This window comes from Setaria viridis, chromosome 2, assembly GCF_005286985.2.
Source record: "Setaria viridis chromosome 2, Setaria_viridis_v4.0, whole genome shotgun sequence".
Lineage (NCBI taxonomy): Eukaryota > Viridiplantae > Streptophyta > Magnoliopsida > Poales > Poaceae > Setaria > Setaria viridis.
Genome location: NC_048264.2, coordinates 46505542 through 46524707, shown reverse-complemented (window position 1 = coordinate 46524707; position 19166 = coordinate 46505542). Strand labels below are relative to the sequence as shown.

The 19166-nt window shown below is 45.6% G+C and overlaps 3 protein-coding genes and 1 long non-coding RNA gene across 6 annotated transcripts; 3 read left to right on the top strand and 1 right to left on the bottom strand.

Moving 5' to 3' along the window:
* Positions 1-73: 73 nt before the first annotated feature.
* Positions 74-1070, bottom strand: LOC117845874 (uncharacterized). The gene has a single exon (XM_034726955.2). It carries the CDS (start codon positions 667-669, stop codon positions 283-285), a length of 387 nt encoding a protein of 128 aa, XP_034582846.1. The 5' UTR covers positions 670-1070; the 3' UTR covers positions 74-282.
* Positions 1071-2795: 1725 nt separating this feature from the next.
* Positions 2796-4616, top strand: LOC117846345 (uncharacterized). The gene is made up of 2 exons (XR_004638286.2): positions 2796-2932; positions 3013-4616. It is a non-coding gene; the product is annotated as an uncharacterized lncRNA (long non-coding RNA).
* Positions 4617-9924: 5308 nt separating this feature from the next.
* On the top strand, positions 9925-16557 carry LOC117846262 (DEAD-box ATP-dependent RNA helicase 27). 3 transcript variants are annotated; one of them, XM_072291681.1, is made up of 14 exons: positions 9925-9987; positions 11906-11982; positions 12070-12529; positions 12772-12957; positions 13386-13571; positions 14401-14484; positions 14718-14759; positions 14852-14941; positions 15019-15321; positions 15404-15442; positions 15518-15622; positions 15699-15767; positions 15849-15974; positions 16234-16557. In XM_072291681.1, the coding sequence occupies exons 2-14, from the start codon at positions 11933-11935 to the stop codon at positions 16417-16419; spliced, it is 1926 nt and encodes a 641-aa protein (XP_072147782.1). In that variant the 5' UTR covers positions 9925-9987; positions 11906-11932; the 3' UTR covers positions 16420-16557. The 3 variants fall into 3 exon arrangements, with proteins under 3 accessions (XP_072147782.1, XP_034583284.1, XP_034583285.1); XM_034727393.2 differs by lacking the exon at positions 9925-9987 and adding an exon at positions 10931-11193 and having other exon boundaries at positions 11903-11982; XM_034727394.2 differs by lacking the exon at positions 9925-9987 and adding an exon at positions 10932-11193 and having other exon boundaries at positions 11903-11982; positions 15022-15321.
* Positions 16558-16709: 152 nt separating this feature from the next.
* Positions 16710-18439, top strand: LOC117846264 (small ribosomal subunit protein eS21). Its single transcript, XM_034727401.2, has 3 exons — positions 16710-17628; positions 17719-17851; positions 18283-18439. The coding sequence occupies exons 1-3, from the start codon at positions 17579-17581 to the stop codon at positions 18343-18345; spliced, it is 246 nt and encodes an 81-aa protein (XP_034583292.1). The 5' UTR covers positions 16710-17578; the 3' UTR covers positions 18346-18439.
* Positions 18440-19166: the final 727 nt, after the last annotated feature.

Here is a 19166-nt window from a genome sequence, read left to right as displayed (position 1 = left end):
AAATGCCAGGGGACAAAGCCAACACAAAAGAACTAGGAATAATCTCGCATGAGCACCGGCCTCAACACGGATGTGAATGCAGTAACTGTAAGAATCAATTGACTTACATATATGGTCATACATCTCACAATACACAGCGTCATTCTTAGCATAAGAATAGCAACAATTTACAGCAAAATGGTAAACATCAATTCAATTCGTTTTCAGTTCCTCGTACCCAAGAGAAGCACCAACAAATAAGCAAAGAAAAAGAACGGCGCGCGAATGGCGGAGCGGCCTAGCTCATCCGCGGCACTGCGTGATGGCGGAGCAGCCGCGGGTGTAGGGGTTGGCCTCCGCGCCGGGTCCGCAGTTGTAGTAGGACGCGCCCCGCTGCGAGCACGGGACGCTGTCCCTGTACAGCGCCAGGTAGCTGATGTACCCCGTCGTCGTCGTGGCGTCGTCGGCGCTTGTCGAGTTGGCGTCGGCGCTCGTGGCGTTCGCGTCGGCGCTCGTGCCGTTGAGGTCGTCCAGCTGCCTCCTGCCGATCATGCCGCCCCGCCCGAACACGTCGTCGTCGCCGCCGATGACCAGCTCCTTGTCGGCCCCGCGCACGTAGGCCGAGGCCGACGCTGCGGCCACGGCGAGCACGGCAACAACGGCGAAGAGCAGCGGGGCGTGCCGTGCCATGGTTGTGCTTTTGTGGACGACGTGCCGGGGGTCTCTTCTTGCTCTGGAGTCGTGAAATTGTGAATTGTGATATGGCCGGCAAGAGCCCGCGGAGGTCAGAGATTTTAAACAGGGGGCGGCGAGCCAAGGGGAGGAATCATTTGGACAGGCCGGCCCTCCAGCTGCCGTCTGACTTTCGAGCTCTCTCTCTTGGCAGTTGCTAGGGGATTGGGCTTCCACTAACAATAGGATATATGTTCCCCCAAAAACACAGTTGCACCAACGGGGTTAGTTCCAAAGACTAAAATTTAGGACCCGTTTGGTTACTTTTGCTTATTTTTAGCACGTGTCATATCGAATATTTAGATACTAATTAGGAGTATTAAACGTAGACTATTTACAAAACCGATTACAGTAGCAACACATTGTCAAATCATGGACTAATCAGGCTTAATAGATTCGTCTCGCCGTTTAGCCTCCACTTATGTAATCGGTTTTGTAAATAGTCTACGTTTAATACTCCTAATTAGTATCTAAACATTCGATGTGACGGGTGCTTAAATTTAAGTCAGTGAACCAAACCAGGCCTTAGTTACTATCATATTAAATATTTAGATACTAATTAGAAGTATTAAATATATATTAATTACAAAACCAATTGCATAAATGAAGGCTAATTCGCGAGACGAATCTATTAAACCTAATTAGTCTATGATTTGATCATGTGATGCTACAGTAAATATATACTAATCATGAATTAATTAGGCTTAATAGATTCGTCTCGCGAATTAGCCACGGCTTATACAATTAGATTTATAATTAGTTCACATATAGTCATTCTAATTGGTACGCAACTCGATTAAAAATTAGTTCATGAAACGCCCTCTTAGAACTATCGAGAACAATCTCTAACTGAGAGAGATGTTGGTCGTTTGAGGAGACCTCTTGGAAGGAAAAAATGCCCCCGCATGCGCCGCACCCGCTCCGCCCGCCAGCAATGGCACCCCAGCCGGCGCCACCCAAGCTTCTGCGCCGCCCAACCACCCTGTGCAGCATCACCGTCGCATCCTGGACATCCTCCTCCACTACGAGCAGCCTGCGCACGCCGCGCCTCCTCTCAGATCTAGATCTGCGCAGGTATTTCTCTGAATCCCCACCACCTCCGCCGGCGACCGGAGGCCCGCCGGCTCGTGCTGCGTCCGTCATGCCAGACACACCCGAAGAGGTGCAGCGCACCTACGCAGACGTCGTCAAGGCGCACCACGAGGTGCCTCTGCCACCATAGCCCCAAGGCCACCAACCGGCGCGTACCCAGCTTCAATCTGCCATTATTGTCTCAGCCAGGAGTAGCTACTGCGCCGTGCAAGCCCGGTCACCTCCGCGGCAGGCCGGCCTATCGCCGGCATAGCTCGGCATTGTGCCACTGCCCCACGCGCCTCCTGCCGCGGGATGCAGAGGAGCTGGAGCCAAGTTGGACCTGCGCCAAAGGTCGTCGCCGTTCAAATCGCCAACCACCTGCCCTGCGGCGAGGTACGACGCATTCAATTCCCGGGTGCCGCTCCACTTCAACCATCGCCAACACCTCCTCGCCGGCCCTGCAAGCTTTTCGACAGAAGACCTGGGAAAGTGTTTCATTTGCCTCAACTCCCACCACCGCGCGGCGAATTGTAGAGATCCAGTTCTCTGCTTCCGGTGTGGGCACTCGGGCCACAAGGAGCGCCACTGCAAGCAGCCCCCTCGTGCTGCAACCTGGCGGTGCAGGACGCCTAAGCCAGAGAAGCAAGTCTTGCCGCCGCTGTCGCCGAGCGCCGGCGAGGTGCCGCCGCCTCCTCCACCCCAAGCTGAAAGGTGACATCATGCTGCAAGTCGGAGACGCGGCTATTTGCCCCCGAGGAGGAGGACTGCATCATCCCCACCTCCTACGCCATTGATGCTGATCTGCACGAGTGGGAACGCACCGCTCTGGTGTCTTGGGCCATGCGTGCGCCGCCGGGACCGAGGCGGCCGAGGTCGCCGCGGCCATCCGCGACGAGTTCCGCCTGCGGCAAGATGAGGTCATCATCACCAACCACCACCCGGAGGCCTTCCTCATCAAGTTCAAGCACAACAAGCAATGGCGGAGGCAGCCAAGCGCGGCAACGCCAAGAGGCAGAGGGTGGAGATCCACTTCATCAAGTGGCGGAGCCTCAACCATGTGGCGTGATGTTGCTGTACAGGGTGCGCCTGTGCCTCGACGGCGTTCTGGGGCACACCTGGACGGAGGACATCGCCGAGAAGATCATCAGTAAGTCATGCGGCCTCAAGCAAATTGAAACCAACCTCATGCACCCTGCAGAGACAAAGACAATTGACTTGTGGGCTTAGACGGCAGATCCGAGTGCCATCTCCAAGAAGGTGTGGCTCACCTTCACAAGTTGGGCGAAGGACAAGCAGTTGGCCTCTATTCTGGTGGCTGTGATGCCGTCGGAGCATTGGTAGCACGGGTGCAAGTACTGCGTGTACGTACAGCTGGATGGGACCCATGATTACACGCGAGCGACGGTGGATCACGACAGCGCGACCCCAGCCAAGCGATGGCTTCCCCATGGCACCTTGGGGTGGCTGATGGAGCGGAGGTTCCAAGCCGTCTTTTCGAGGCGCTCCCCCATCACCCTCCCCCGCTGTCGCGGTCCTACCAGCTCAGGAGGAGCAAGGGCCAGGACGGCGAGGAACGGGATGAACGCAAGGGCAAGGACAAGGAGGAGCGCAGCCGTTGGGGATACAACAATGATCACCCGGGGGCTGACAAGGGCCACTACCGGAAGAGGCCGGAGGACGACGACGATGACGACCTTGGTGGCTGAGGAAGATCGCGCGACAGGCGTCCCCAGCACGGCTACAACGCCGGGGCACGCCGCCGGCGCAGGAAAGGAACAGCGCGGCGGCCGCATAGGAGAGCACATCGGCGGCGGTCGGCCAGCGCTGAGCGGCGGCCAGCTCCGGGCCTAGATGTGGCACCGGCACATCGGCTGCGGCCTAGGGTGCTGCTGACGGCACCGCCCTTCTCTCCATCGACGACAGCAACCGTGGCAGGCTGCATCGGCGCCCCTTCATTCATCTGCGGGTTCCCGTATCCAGAATTCCTCACCAGCGCCACCATCCTCGATGAGGAGCTTGGTGGTATGCAGCTGCTAATGGAAGCCTCCGATTTCTCCTCCAGTACGGTAAAATTGAGTATGAATCTCATGCACACCGCCTCAATTGAGAAGATGGAATCAATGAAAATTTATCAATTGAGAAGATGGAATCAATGAAGATTGCCCATCTTGCAGCGAGAAGGAGCAGAAAGAGGCCAAATTGTTAGAGATTATAACCTTGTCCTGTCGAAGGACGTTGCACAAAAATGTCAGATGAAGAAAAGGTCGAAACCTGCGTCTGTGATCTTATCTGACTAACATTTGCTAGCTATTCTGAGTTAGTGGGAAAATGCAATTGTGATCCTTTGGAGTGTAGGGGGTCTGATCAATACACAAGGAAAATTTTTTTGAACGAACTCAAGGAAAATGATCTTACTTGATGGTTGATTGCTGGTCCATAGGTTCTTCATGCTGTCATTCTAATTTAGCTAATGTTCTGAACTATCTAGTGCGAACAGAAAATCTTTCAACGCCATCTAATGTTCTGAACCTATCTTGTGTGAACAGCAAAGCTTTGGTTAGGAACTACTTGGAGATGTTATTTTGAGAAAGATGTCAGCTTGTGTTATCTGCAATATACTGTTGGTGTGAGGAAGCTGAGGCACAGGACGATGACGGCTTGCCAGTCTTGTGATTCTTGAAGGGAGAAGAGGCATTGCCTTGCAATTTCTTTTCTTGCTGAATTTTGTTGCTATTGATTGGAGTTTATGCGAGTTAATCTTTTACGAGTTGATCTATGTATCCGTGAGTTGATTCATGACGTAATTTTTATAAACATTCTATTTATGTTCATCTTATTTGCTTGATCTTATTAGTATCAAAGAAGCAACAGAATGTCATACAAGAATCTTATTCATACTTAATCATGGATGGATGCATGTATTAAACAGTATACAGACAATTAAATAGACGACCCACTGTAAAAGCTGTCCATTTAACTGTCTGTATGTGATGTGCCAAATATTTGCAAACGGCAGCCGTCTAACTGATGTACATGCTTGTGCCCTTAGAACGTCAAGCCTTCCATTAATCAACACGGCACACATCATCCTACTGCCAAAGAAGGAGGGTGCAGAAGGCGTTGCTGATTACCGGCCGATCAGCTTAATCCACTTGTTCATCAAGATTAAGGCTACTAGTCCATCAACCCGTGCTCCTGCACGGGCTAATATTTTTATAAGCTATTGGATTTGAAAATTATTTAGAAATTAAACTCTTAGCTAATAATCAAAATTGTTTACCTACTACTCTCTTATTTTTCCAATACTTATATAGATATGTATCTATCTTTGTCCGGTTGTGATTGATTTTTAATTAATAATTATTCTATGCACTTTTTCATTCATATTCATACTTTTTCCATTTTGTATCGCACCTCCAATCCTCTATACATTATGTTTAGCATACAAATCAATATTTTTCATCGATTCCACACATACATGTATACATGGTCTAATGGTGGCACTCAATCATGTGTATATACTTTAATGTAGTATTTTTATATTAACAATGACATAAATAGGTAATTTAGAATCATATATTAGTTTACTTTTTGAGATTTCTATATGATGCACATGAAAATAATTAGATTAAGATTTAGGTATTTACTTTAGGTTATTTTTAATAACGACATATGTGGGTAACATAGATAAAATTTTAGAATGACATTTTAAGTTATGCTTTATAATGATGTGCATTAGTAAATTGGATGAAGATTACGGGGTTAGATTATGTTTACAATAGCTGAGCTCGGTAATTTAGATATAGGTTTAGAGCTCATTTTTGAATATTTCCACAATGACAGTGGTGGATAACTTTTTAGAAAATATAATAAATCAATGGCTATGATTATTAGAGTTTAGAGGATTGGTGTTTGATGTTTTTAATTTTTATGAGAATCTCTCTTTTTTCTTGCTTGTCTCATGGAAACTAATGCGGAGTCTTCATTGGAAAAAAAGAGATTACATTGCTACAAAACTATTACCATAAGCTACCTCTCGTTTGTTAAATATTCGAACACAGTACTTATGTAGATATTATACTTAGGTCCTGTTTGGCACGGCTCCACTCCTAAACTCCAGCAACTCCATCAAAAAATTCACCCAAACACCCCAACTCCAAAACTCCATGGAGTTGCCAACTCCATGGAGCTGTAGTGCAAATGGAGGTGGAGTTTTGGAGCACCTCTTTTGCTGCTCCAGAAACCTCTCTTTTGAACCTCCTCGTGGAGTTGGTGGGTAATTACCCACCAATGCCACTGGTTACACAAAAAAACGTTTCATTCTATTCTCCCTTCTATTCTCTTGAGCCCCACTCGCCGCCAGAGCTCCGCCCGTCGCCGCCCCCGTGGCCGGTCGGCCTCGCCGCCCGCCGCGGACCGCCGCTGCCCCCCGTCGCCCGTCGCCGCCCGCCGCCGCGCCCGTCGCCCGTCGCCGCCCGCCGCCGTGCCCGTCGCCCGTCGCCGCCCGCCGCCCGTCGCCGCCCGCCGCCGCCCAGCGCCGCCCCCGTCGCCGCCCACCCCGCCGCCCGCCGTCGAGCCCGCCGCCCACCCCGCCGCCCGCCGTCGAGCCCGCCGCCCACCCCGCCGCCCGTCGTCGCCCGTCGCCGCCCAGCCCGCCACCCACCCCGCCGCCCGTGGAGGGTCTCCCGTGTGCAGCACAGTGCAGTGGAAAAAAGGGAAGAAGAAGATGGGATAGAGAGGATGATAAGTGGGGCCTTAATTGGGGGCAACAATGGCAATCCACACTGAAATCGATCTTTTTTGGAGCTGAGAGCACCCATCTAGCCAAACATCCCATTTTTGTTCTGGAGTTTTGGAGCGGAGCTGGCTCCATGTGGAGTTCAGGAGTGGAGCAGCTCCACCCGAAGTTGGAACCATGCCAAATAGGGCCTTAATATCCTCATCCAATTGTGATAGATTTTAGTTTGTAATTACTCTATAATATTTTCATCCATATTTATAATCTTTAACTTTCCACTTTGGACCGTTCCTAAGTTTGAGTGCTCATAAATTTAATAGAACTATCCATAATGCTAAATATAATTTTAGCATAGAAATGTATATAGCCATAACTTTATATCGTTATAAATGGTGACACACATCACACATCATGCGTATAGACCTTAATTATTATATCGTATACCAATAGTGTAAGATATAGACGATTTAGAATCATATATTGTTGTATATTTTTAATTAAGGTTATTTGATTCAAACGTAGGGTTACCTCATGTTATTTTTAATAATAGCATGTGTGGGTAATATAGATGCAAATTTAAGGGGTTATTTTAAGTTTTTTAAAGTAATAGTGGTAGGCAATTCAGTTGCAAATTAGGGAGTTATTTTGAATATTATTTATAATGACATAAGTGGGTAATTTTGATGAAGATTAGGGGTTACTTTAGTTTATTTTATATAATGGCAGAGGTGGGTAATTTTTTAGAAAACATAATAGATCCAATGGCTATGATGATTTGAATCTATCGATTGATGGTCGGATGTTTTGCTTTTTTGTGAGAATTTCTAGGATTTCTCTCTTTTTCTAGAGTGTCCACATAGGAATCCTAGGTGGCTTCATCTGGAGGCTTCAAAAGGAACCTCCAATTAGTAATAGTAAGATGGCTTTGCGGTTAGCACCCATATGAAGAACCTTGTATTGTCGACACATAGCGCTTTCATCAAGAAAAGAAGCATACACGATAACTTCCTAACAGTTCGCAACATGGCTTGGCGATTCCACAAGAACAAAATTCCGACGCTTTTCCTAAAGCTCGACATTACAAAAATTTTCGACTCCATCTGATTTTCCATTTATTTAGTTTGTTTTTCTTAATGGGATTACTTCTCACTCTGCTGGAACGGCTGGGCTTCCCTCAGAGGTGGCGAGGATGGATTTCTTCTCTACTTTACACCTCCTCTTCATGGGTACTACTGAATTACTGAATGGCATTCCGAACGGACCCATCACTCATGGAAGGGGCCTGCGGCAGGGCGACGCGCTATCTCCATTGTTATTCGTCATTGCAATTGAGCCTTTAAGGGGATTGCTACAGCTGGCAACTGAACAAGGACTAATTACTAAGCTTAGAGGGAGGAATCTCAACATTCAGGTCTCCATGTACGTTGATAACACAGCAATCTTCATGAACCCGATTAAAGAGGACATCGACACTGTAACCGAGTTGCTTAAAAGTTTTGGCGAAGCATCAGGCCTGAAGACAAATTTTGAGAAATCAAGTATTGTCCCCATAAGATGCACAGGTGTAGACCTTGACCATGTGCTCGGCAGTTTACCGGCAATAAGAACAAACTTCCCAACGAAATACCTTGGTCTCCCACTCGTGCACTTTCAACCGATCATTGACAAGACGGTGGGTAAACTAACTACCTGGAACGCGAGAAACATAGCACCGGCGGGAAGACTCACCCTGGTCAAAACTGTGCTCACCTCACAATCCATCTTTTTGCTTACAGCACTCGACGCCCCTAAAGAAGTTATGGAAGATATTGACAATAAAAGAAAACGATTCTTCTGGGCAGGCACGGCAGCACTAATAGGGGGTAAATGCAAAATGAACTGGACAAGATCGGCAAGACCAACCCGGCTTAGGGGTTTAGGCATTCTAAACCTAAAAAAGTTTGCGAGAAGCCTAAGGTTGCGATGGTTATGACAAGAATGGAAGGCACAAGAAAAAACATGAGTAGGCTCGGAAATCCCATGCAACAAAACGGATAAGCTGCTGTTTGCCGCTTCCATAACTTTAACCATAGGTGATGGAGGAAAAATCTCATTCTGGAACGGTGGCTAGGTTCATGGGCAGAGACCGGTAGATATGGCTCCGCATCTCTGCGAAATATCGAAGAAGAAAAACTACACACTTAGAGACGCCATGACAAATAGGAACGGGATCAAGGACCTCAACATATATCAGCAAAATTTTTCAACAAGACACATCGAGGAGTTCATCCTACTTTGGCAAGCAATGCAAAGCGTCAACCTTATCGAAGGAGCACAGGATGAAGTACTATGGAAGCTTAGTGCGGATGGTAACTACTCAGCAAAATCGGCATACCATGCGCAATTCCTCGGATCGGCCACGAAGAATTTTGACGCGCTAATTTGGAAAGCTTGGGCACCCACTTCCTGTAAAATCTTCGGCTGGCTGGCCATCCAGAACAGACTATGGACAGCGGACAGGCTCCAAAGGAGGGCATGGCCAGATCAGATTGTCTGTCCACTGTGTCGCCGGGAAGCAGAATCGGCCAAGCACCTCTTCGTTGATTGTAGGTTCACAAAGAAGATGTGGGAGAGTATTTCGACGTGGCTAGCAATTCCAGAGCTGCACCCGGCGGCCTGGCCATAGGCGGCGAACATAGAGAGGTGGTGGATGGCATTGGCGAGCATCCGGTGTGAATCACACAAGGGCTTACGATTGATAATTATGCTGGCATCTTGGGTTATTTGGAAGGAACGTAATGCAAGGATCTTCAATCAAAAGGAATCAACGACAACTAGAGTCTTCCGCATTTTCAGGGAAGACTTGGCATGTTGGATGATGGCAGGAGCGAAGCACATTTCACTTTTAGCTGGTCAAATATAGGACGCGTTTCTATTTGCGAGTGGAGTGTGTATGTATCTTACCCCAAGCGGCCTATAATTATTTTTCCCGGGAACATCTCCCTTTTAATATAATTTGCAGCTCTCGTGCCAGTTCGTTTAAAAAAAATTTAGAACTCGCTAACAGGATCTCATTCTCAGTTTAGCTCTGACTTCTTTTGTCTAATCACCTAATAATGTAGTAGTATGTATAAACTTTTGGCCTAAGCATTGGACACCAGATCGTCCATGCATTCATTTAAAAATAGTAAATATATAAGATAAATACTTTCACAAAAAATGTCACCTTAAACATTGAAGCATCATATAAATAAAGGGACATAAAATTAAACAAAATAAAAGTGGACTAAAATTTCAAGTAAAAGGAGAACAAATAGCAAAAGCCCAATATTCCATAGTAGGGCCCAATGGACCCAAAACTCTAACTGCATTAAGGCCCAGAACAAGGTCTAGGGTTTATAACCCAAACCAATCACGACCACCTGTTCCCTCGTCTCTGCTCGTCACGCCGCCGCAGCTCACATCTCGTCTCCCCCTCCCCCGAGGTGCGTTGCGATTCCTGGTCCCCGAATTCTTCCAATTTCGGGCCTGTTCGCTTCAGCTTATTCAGCCGGCTTATCAGCCACCAAACAGTGTTTTTCTCTCACAATAAATCAGTCGTTTCGACTTTTCAGCCGGCTTATAAACTGAAGCGAACAGGCCCTTCGTTTCTTTGGTAATCCGCATCTCAACCTGCATGAGGGCCAGTTTACATCGGGCCTGCTCAAATTCGTATGTTTCTTCGATTCGGTTGTTTCTGTCATTTTTTTGCTATAATTTGCTACCGATGTGTATCTGAGAAAATTGTCGTGATTTGCATTGCTTACAATCTACGAGTGTGCTTGTACTATTGACCATGTGCACTATATGATGCTTGGAATGTGTCGTCGAAGAGAGAATGGGGTTTGTCTTGTTCCTGTAAAAACAAAGCAAGTGAGGTAACCAGGTAACCGGTATTTGTTTAGTGGTAGTTCCAATTGGGCGCGGGTAGATTCAGTAGAACTATACTTTTGAATTTTAGTTTCGGATTGCAATGAAATGCCATCGATGTGTGTGATGGATGGTTTCATTAGTTTTGGTCTTTACTATTCACTCACACATGATAACTTGCTTATCGTGCTGATTGTTTGCCTGGTGTGCTTTGTCTGAGACTGTGCGGTGGTTCCGTGGTTGGCACTTGGTACTGAGATATTGGAATAGTCCATATGAATTCATAGTTAGACCCTACGAAACACGGATACTCCACCGGGGACCGTATCCCGTATCGGATACGTATCCGATACGGATACGCCCCGGATACATATCCGTGGCGTATCCACGTATCCCCGATTAAATGGGCCGAAAACTTCGGATCGGAAACGTTTCCGCGCCTGGATTCGGCCCAGCCGGCCCAACATCACAGCACATCCCACCTCCTGCCCTACTCCCGTGACCCGTCGGGCGTCGGCTCTCCCACGCGCAGCCGCCTCACGCAGCGCATCGCCGCATCCTCCCGCTCGACCTGACGGCTGACGCAGCGCCTCCGCCTCTCGTCGGCCGCCGTCCGCTAGCCGCCGTCCGTGAGGCCGCCTCCTGCCAGCCGCCGTCCGCCTCCCGCGGCCACGGGCCGCGAGGCCGCCTCCCGCCGGCCGCAGGCTGCCTCCCGTCGGCCTCCGTCCGCCCGTGATTACTCCCGTCGGCCTCCGGCGTAAGGAGCCCCAGCCCCTGTTCAGGTGCGTGACTTCCTCTGATAGTGGTAGTGCAGGCCTCCCGTGAACCGTGAGTTCCTCCCAGTAATGGTAGCATAGCATCCGTAAAGTGCATAGAGATTTACATTTTCTGTGTAGTGTATCCAGGCAATTTGGAAGTATAATCCATAGTCTACAGAATAAGGGCCCATGCAAGCATGGATGGTGGATTAAGTTCAGGGGCAGTGTGATCTTTATAATGTTGGCTATTGCACAGTTGTTGATTATCCTTTCTTTTCAATACTTAACTGGTTCAAATACAATTGCTTGGAGAATAGTAGCATATAGATTGCAAGTAGGAGGTAACGCGATGATAATTGGCCAATCTCCAGAATCTGGATATGAGTTTATATTGATTGATTGCAGTCCCAGGCTCCCATCCTCTCCTAAATTAGAACCTGCTATCATGTTATTCTCAGTGTAATAGACCTTAAATGTCTCTATGTTGAATTTGAACATCTATTTTGCAATTTAATATGCATTGTTATTTATTTATTAAAAAAATAGTTAAAACGTATCCGCGTATCGGGTTGTTTAAGAAATTGCCGTATCCGCGTATCCGTATCCTTCCGATACCAATACGTGTATCCGTATCCGTGCTGCATAGGTTAGACCATCTAGTTCTCTGTTATACAGATCCATTGTAATTAGATCTGTTTCTAATTGGTTGCATCTTTTCTTCTGTGAACATCAGTAGTGCTGCCGTATTCCCCCAATCTCCATCATGCAGAACGAGGAGGGTAAGATGGTGGACCTCTATGTCCCCAGGAAGTGGTATGTGCAGCGATCTTATTTGCGTAAAAGCTTTGTGAAATAGCATGCTATGGGGACACCACACATTCTTGACTCTGGTTTTTGCAGCTCTGCCACAAACAGGATCATCACCGCCAATGACCATGCTTCGTTCATAGAGTCAGACTCTGAGGAGGAGGAGTCGGTGTACGACACCGCCTCAGACGGCGACGAGGGAGAGGAGAGGCAGCAGGAGTTAGAGAGCGATGACGAAGACGAGGATGTGGAGGAGCGAAGCAATGACGATGAGGAAGGGGAGGATGAAGATGAAGATGAGGGCGAGAGCGAGGAGGAGGAGGTGAAGGAGGATAAAAAGAAGAAGAAGAAGGAAAAGGAGCCGGCGAAGGAGATGGTGAAGGAGGATAAAAAGGAAAAGAAGGAAAAGGAGGTGGGGAAAGAGGAAAAGAAGGTGAAGAAGAAGAAGGGGGAAGGGAGCGGGATTCTCTCGAACAAGCTCTGCTCTGAGCTCCCCATCTCTGAGCTCACTGCCAATGCCATCAGAGAGATGAACTACACCCACCTCACCCAGGTACCGCCTACCACTGTTTAAAATTTGCCATTGTATAGGCGTAAAGAGTGCAATTTATGCGAATTGCTTCTGTTCTCGCTTCTCAGCGCAATTCTGCAATTGCTTACCTTATTTTGTTTTATTTTTGGCAGAGATAGACTGCACAAAAGTTAATTATTTCTGTGAAAGTTTGTGTTATGTGGGTCGGTTTGCTACTATTTTTGTTTTTAGTATTGATGTGTGGTTTGTTTTCATGCTTGCAGATTCAAGCTAGATCAATACCACATCTGTTGGAAGGAAAGGATGTGATGGGCGCAGCCAAAACTGGATCAGGGAAGACTCTTGCGTTCCTTGTACCAGCGATTGAGCTGCTCCATCATCTGCACTTCTCGCCGAGGAACGGGACAGGAGTTATCGTGGTTTGCCCGACAAGGGAGCTTGCTATCCAGGTATATGGTTTGGTGTTGTTGATTTCCTCTGACAAATCATGATGCGACAGTATTCCTTTTGATTGAGCTCACATGCAGTATTCCTTTTGATTGATCTCACATGTTTTAAGGCTGTACAAGAGCTTTCTGTTGGAGAAACATTCGAAATCAGATGTGTCAGCTAGGATAATAATTACACTTTGTTAAGACAACATTTTGTAAAAATGAAAAATTGTTCGTGTTACATTGCTTTTAAGATAAGTTACAGAAAATGGTTCTTCAAATTGCAACTGCCAAAAATTGGCAAAATGTGGAACTTGAAATTGTAAATGCATTAGTATCTAAATTTTGTATAGTTGCAGTTGCAGCTCCGAGATTCTAAACATAAGTTAATGAATTGAAGCTTTTTATTTCACTTTTCTTAATCATTGTTGATTCATTTTCTCTAGACACACAATGTTGCCAAGGAGTTAATGAAGTATCACTCGCAAACTCTTGGATATGTTATTGGTGGTAATAACAGGAGAAGTGAGGCTGATCAGCTGGCAAAAGGGGTCAATTTATTAGTTGCTACCCCGGGCAGGCTTTTGGACCATCTACAAAATACCAAGAGTTTCATATACAAAAGGCTAAAGGTAATGGGACTTCTTTATATCGCTTTCATTTCAAAGTTTGAAGAAAATATGTGTGTTTAAGTATCATTTCGTTTTTAAGTTGCCGCATTAAGTAGCAAAGGCAAACCTGCAGTTGCATATCTCTAGTGTGCTAAACATACTTTTTGCATCAGTACTGCTTGACACTACGAAGGGATTGTGGTTTACTCCACCTACTGCAATTGTCCATGACTGATTGCTAAGTGTGAACATTAAATTAGAGTGTAGAAAAATTTGTTGCTGATTACACGAGGTATATGTAAAATTGTAAACAATGCTATACTTTATTTATTAAGTACTTTATCTCTGTATCATGTTTCTTCTTGGTTGGTTATTTGTTTTACCAGTCCTTGTTTGCTGTATTGGTTTTTTATCCTTATTAAGCCATTTCCATCTCCGTTACATCTTTCTGATGGGTTTGGTATTAGTCCCAGTTTGGTATTAGTCCCACCAAGATTGTAGATTTAGTTTGTCTGGAGTGTCAAAAATTGTTGGAGCTAAATAGCAAATAGCTGATTACTTTTTTAGGTAGCTAAGACTTGTATGTATTGTACAATTTTTTCTATTGTCTAATGGGAAATTATGTTTTAAACATTGTTTGGCTGGGATGGGCTCAAACTTAAGGTACAAAGCATGAAAGATTTGACAAACTGGGCTGGGCTGCCTTTCAGTGTTAGCCTGGCCTTTTCATTCGCCATCTGTTTGTGTTTACATGGAACTGGAAAACATTATTCATGGCCATGAATGCCAATATGCCATGAAACCCCTGCCCACTTTAGTCTGACAAAAGTCATTTTTATTAATTTTGCAGTGCCTTGTAATTGATGAAGCTGATCGCATACTCGAGCAAAACTTTGAGGAAGATATGAAACAAATATTTAAACGCCTACCACAGGTATATGAGCTCTTGCAGTTCTCATTTTTACAATGTACCCCCCCCCCCCCCCCCCCCCCCCCCCCGGTTCCAAATTGTAAAGTTGTTTTGCCTTTTCTAGATACATACAATGTATCTAGACATAGTGTATATCTAGATGCCAAAACAGCTTACAATTTGATATGGAGGAAGTAGCTTTGAACTTTGCACTGACATAATGTTTTCTCTTTCGTTGTATTATGGATGATATGCAGAATAGGCAGACTGTTCTTTTTTCTGCCACACAGACTCCAGAGGTTGGTAGATCTGTTATCCAGTTTATTCAAAATTCTTATCCATGATTTCTATAGATTGCTTTTCTTCTTATGCTTTGATGTATCTCACACAGGTTGAAAAATTTGCTAAATTGTCATTTGAGAAAAATGAAGAAAGTAAAGAAAAACCAGTTTATGTTGGAGTTGATGATGATAACTCAAAGGTAAGGAACTGCTTCACCAGGTTATTCAACTATACTTTCAAGAGTATTTTGTAGGAAAAATAACCTTGATTCTTCAGCAGGCTACTGTTGAAGGCTTACAACAGGGGTATTGTGTCATTTCTAGTGAGAAGAGGTTCCTGGTTCTGTATGCTTTCCTAAAAAAGAAACAGAATAAGAAGGTCATGGTGTTCTTTTCATCATGCAATTCAGTCAAGTTCCACACAGAACTTCTGAATTTCATTGGGATAGAGTGTTTTGATATCCATGGGAAACAAAAGCAGCAGAAACGAACTACAACATTCTTTAACTTTTGCAAGGCAGAAAAGGGCATCTTATTGTGCACGAATGTGGCTGCACGTGGACTTGATATCCCTGATGTGGTAAGGTTTTGGCCTGTTATCTTTTAACATGAGACATAATTTTTTGTTCCCAGCTAATTGAAGCATCAGGTTCCTTCTTTAGGATTATATCGTGCAGTATGATCCTCCAGATGAGCCAAAGGTTGGTGACTCTAAACAGATCCAGTGCAATCTACTACTCTCTTCCTCTAACTGCAATTTGGAATTTCACTTTCAGGATTACATTCACAGAGTTGGGCGCACTGCACGTGGTGACAAAGGCAAAGGAAGTGCCTTACTGTTCTTACTACCAGAAGAATTGAAATTTCTCATTTACCTGAAGGTATTTATGAACAACATAATATCCGTGCCTTCCCCCCTGAATTAAGAGAAATCACACATTTATTGATTGTCTGCAGGCGGCCAGGGTTGCCCTGACTGAATATGAGTTCAGTCAAAAAAATGTGCCAAATCTGCAATCACACCTCGTAAGTATCTCTTTCAGGATACCCAAATTATTTCAGTTCCCCTTCTTTTGTCGGGCATTTATAACTAGAATTGTTGTGCAGGAGAAAATTGTTAGCGATAATTACTATCTAAACCAGTCTGCAAAAGAAGCCTACCGATCCTACGTTTTGGCGTACGACTCCCACTCTATGAAAGACATTTTTAACGTCCATCAACTCGATCTGCAGGTAAATTTTCTGCAGAGTTTTCAGTTATCGCACAGTTGATATTTCCTAAAGTTTAGTTTATCCCTTGAATCAACCAAGGTAGCAGAGAATGTAAATATAACTTGTCCCGTTGGTATAAGATAAATGATGCTATTTCATATACCCTGTATGGCGTCAACGGCATGAAAATGAGCATCAGTTAATTGCGTATGGATTGCCGCGTTGTGGTACCGTACAGAAAACTCAACAATCTAATGTCGAATTCGTTGCTATCCTGCAGAAAGTAGCTGCATCATTCTGTTTCAGAAGCCCTCCTAAGGTGAATCTGGACCTGGAGAGCAGTGCAGCGAAACATAGGAAGAAGAGGAGATTAGATGGTGGGAAGAGGCATGGCATCGGCCCTTCGAATCCTTACGGAAGGAAGGACAAAGACGGTGGCAATAAGCGACAGTTCGCGAGGTTTTAGAAAAGAAAGAGCCTTTCACGGGGTTGTGTAATACCAGAGCTTCAATGTTACTGGCTTTGGAAAATTTTGACGGATCACTTATGCTAGGGTGGATGAGATATTATCACTCGTGTTAAGGGATGGTCACTTGATGCGCAATTTCTCCCCACACAGTGGAATGGATTCTTGATGATTTCATAGTGCTTCGGTTGCTGCACAAGCGAAAGGATCAGTTCATACATAATCCCTGTTAGGACCGTGTAGGGTGAACGCAAGTTTTTGCCAATTTTACATTGGATATTCGGATGCTAATTAGGAGGACTAAACACCAGTTAATTATAAAACTATTTGCACAGATGGCTAATTATAAAACTATTTGCACAGATGGAGTCTAATTCGTGAGACAAATCTATTAAGATTAATTAATTCATCATTAGCAAATGGTTACTGTAGCACCACATTATCAAATTATGGACTAATTAGGATTAATAGATCCGTCTTGCGAATTAGACTCCATCTGTGCAATTAGTTTGTAATTAGACTATATTTAATGCTTCTAATTAGTATTAAACATCCGATGTGACAGTTGATAAAGTTTAGTGGGTGTATCCAAACGGACGCTTCGTTAAATCTAGCGTGGCTATGGTTTCACCCAAGCAGCTACTCCCTCCGTCCCCGGTTAACTGTCGCTCGGGAACCGTGTTCCCCTCTAGTTCCCCAACGACAATGTGACTGGTGTTAAACTTTAACAGGGTGCAGCTACTTCTAAGGCAAGAATTTCTTCAGGTTTACATGAGAGTGTGTGTTCCTCCTGATTCCGTGGCTTGCGGCCACAGGGCAACTTGGCGCGCATATGCGGAAGTGCGGCAAGTTTGAAGCTGCCTTCCATAATCGAACACTGATGCCGTCTCTTCTTGTACTAGATGGAAAAAAGGAAAGGACACAGTACAGCATCCACTTCCATCTGTGTCGTGTGCTCTGCTCGCGCAAATTCGTTGGTGGCCTGGTGCTCGAACAAAGTGATCAAGCTAGCCGAGGCTGTAGCAGATCGATCTGGACTCGGACAAAAATATGGTGGTATGATGAGGGTAAGATGGTAAGATGGTGGACCTCTATGTAGCAGATCGATCTGGACTTAGAAGTAGCTGCACCCTGTTAAAGTTTAACACCAATCACCATCATGCAGAACGAGGAGGGTAAGATGGTGGACCTCTATGTCCCCAGGAAGTGGTATGTGCAGCGATCTTATTTGCGTAAAAGCTTTGTGAAGTAGCATGCTATGGGGACACCACACATTCTTGACTCTGCTGGTTTTTGCAGCTCTGCCACAAACAGGATCATCACCGCCAAGGACCATGCTTCGGTCCAGATCAACATTGGGCACTTGGATGAGAATGGGATGTATGATGGCCGCTTCACCACATTTGCTCTCTCTGGATTCGTCCGTGCTCAGGTGCTGTACTCCTGCTGACACTGACAGTAGCTGCATGGTTTTACTTTGTGGATTAGAGTGTTAGACTGTTGGTGTGCTGTTCGTCCTGTGCTACCATTCTCATGAAATGGGTGATCATTTGTTGACTGGATCTTATTGTGGTAACTTAGACTATGATTTTGGGCCTGGTGATGTATGCTGAACTTGTGTAGTGCTTCTAAGGTTTTGTTATGACTTTGTTGTTATAACGGTATTACACCAATGCTTGTGTTTATCCCGTGACCCAGTTTTTTCAAGGATGGCCTAAAATGCTGTTGCTAACAGGTCCGTCAAGATGAATATTTGTGAGTTAGTTGCATGGTTAGATAGGGTTTGGCATTAGCATTCTTGCAGTTTGAGCGTGAATGCTTCTGCGATGTTTTCTGAGTTTCTTGTACTGTTTGGTTTTGCAGGGTGATGCTGACAGTTCTTTGGACAGGCTGTGGCAGAAGAAAAGGGCTGAGATCAAGCAGTAGATGAATTTACATGGAAGTTTTTTGCTAGATCTTGAAGTATTTGTAAACCTTGAAGAAATTGTAATGGTTGTTCGTCTAAGTATCTATCGATGGTCAGTGTTGGGTATTGTGAAAGTGTAGGCCTTTGTTGTAGTCCTGGAGAATAACCGTTAAATTCAGAATTACCTATTTACTCCAGAGCTCAATTGAGTAACAATTCAATCACATTTGCGATGCTGATCAAATTACAGAGACAAATTGAACATAGCTCAACGAGAGATACCCAACGCGCACAGCACAGGCCCTGGTTAACTAGCTGCTAATAAAGTGGATTCGGCATAGATAGACTACTGAATAAAGTAGGTGCCATGGAAAAGCCCTTTCGGCAACATGCCGTGGTAGCTGCTCACTGCGCCGCGTTTGGCTATCTCAAGCTCCTTGCCGTCCGGCGAGCGCCGCCTCAGCGTAAACGTAATAGCGGATCGCCACCCGCGCAATTCACAATACGAACTAGATGATCTCGGTATCCGCATCCGATTCGAGACCGAACCGTACCTAGTAGTATACATAGGAATATTTTTGTCCGAGTCCGGATCGATCTGCTACAGCCTCGGCTAGCTTGATCACTTTGTTCGAGCACCAGGCCACCAACGAATTTGCGCGAGCAGAGCACACGACACAGATGGAAGTGGATGCTGTACTGTGTCCTTTCCTTTTTTCCATCTAGTACAAGAAGAGACGGCATCAGTGTTCGATTATGGAAGGCAGCTTCAAACTTGCCGCACTTCCGCATATGCGCGCCAAGTTGCCCTGTGGCCGCAAGCCACGGAATCAGGAGGAAC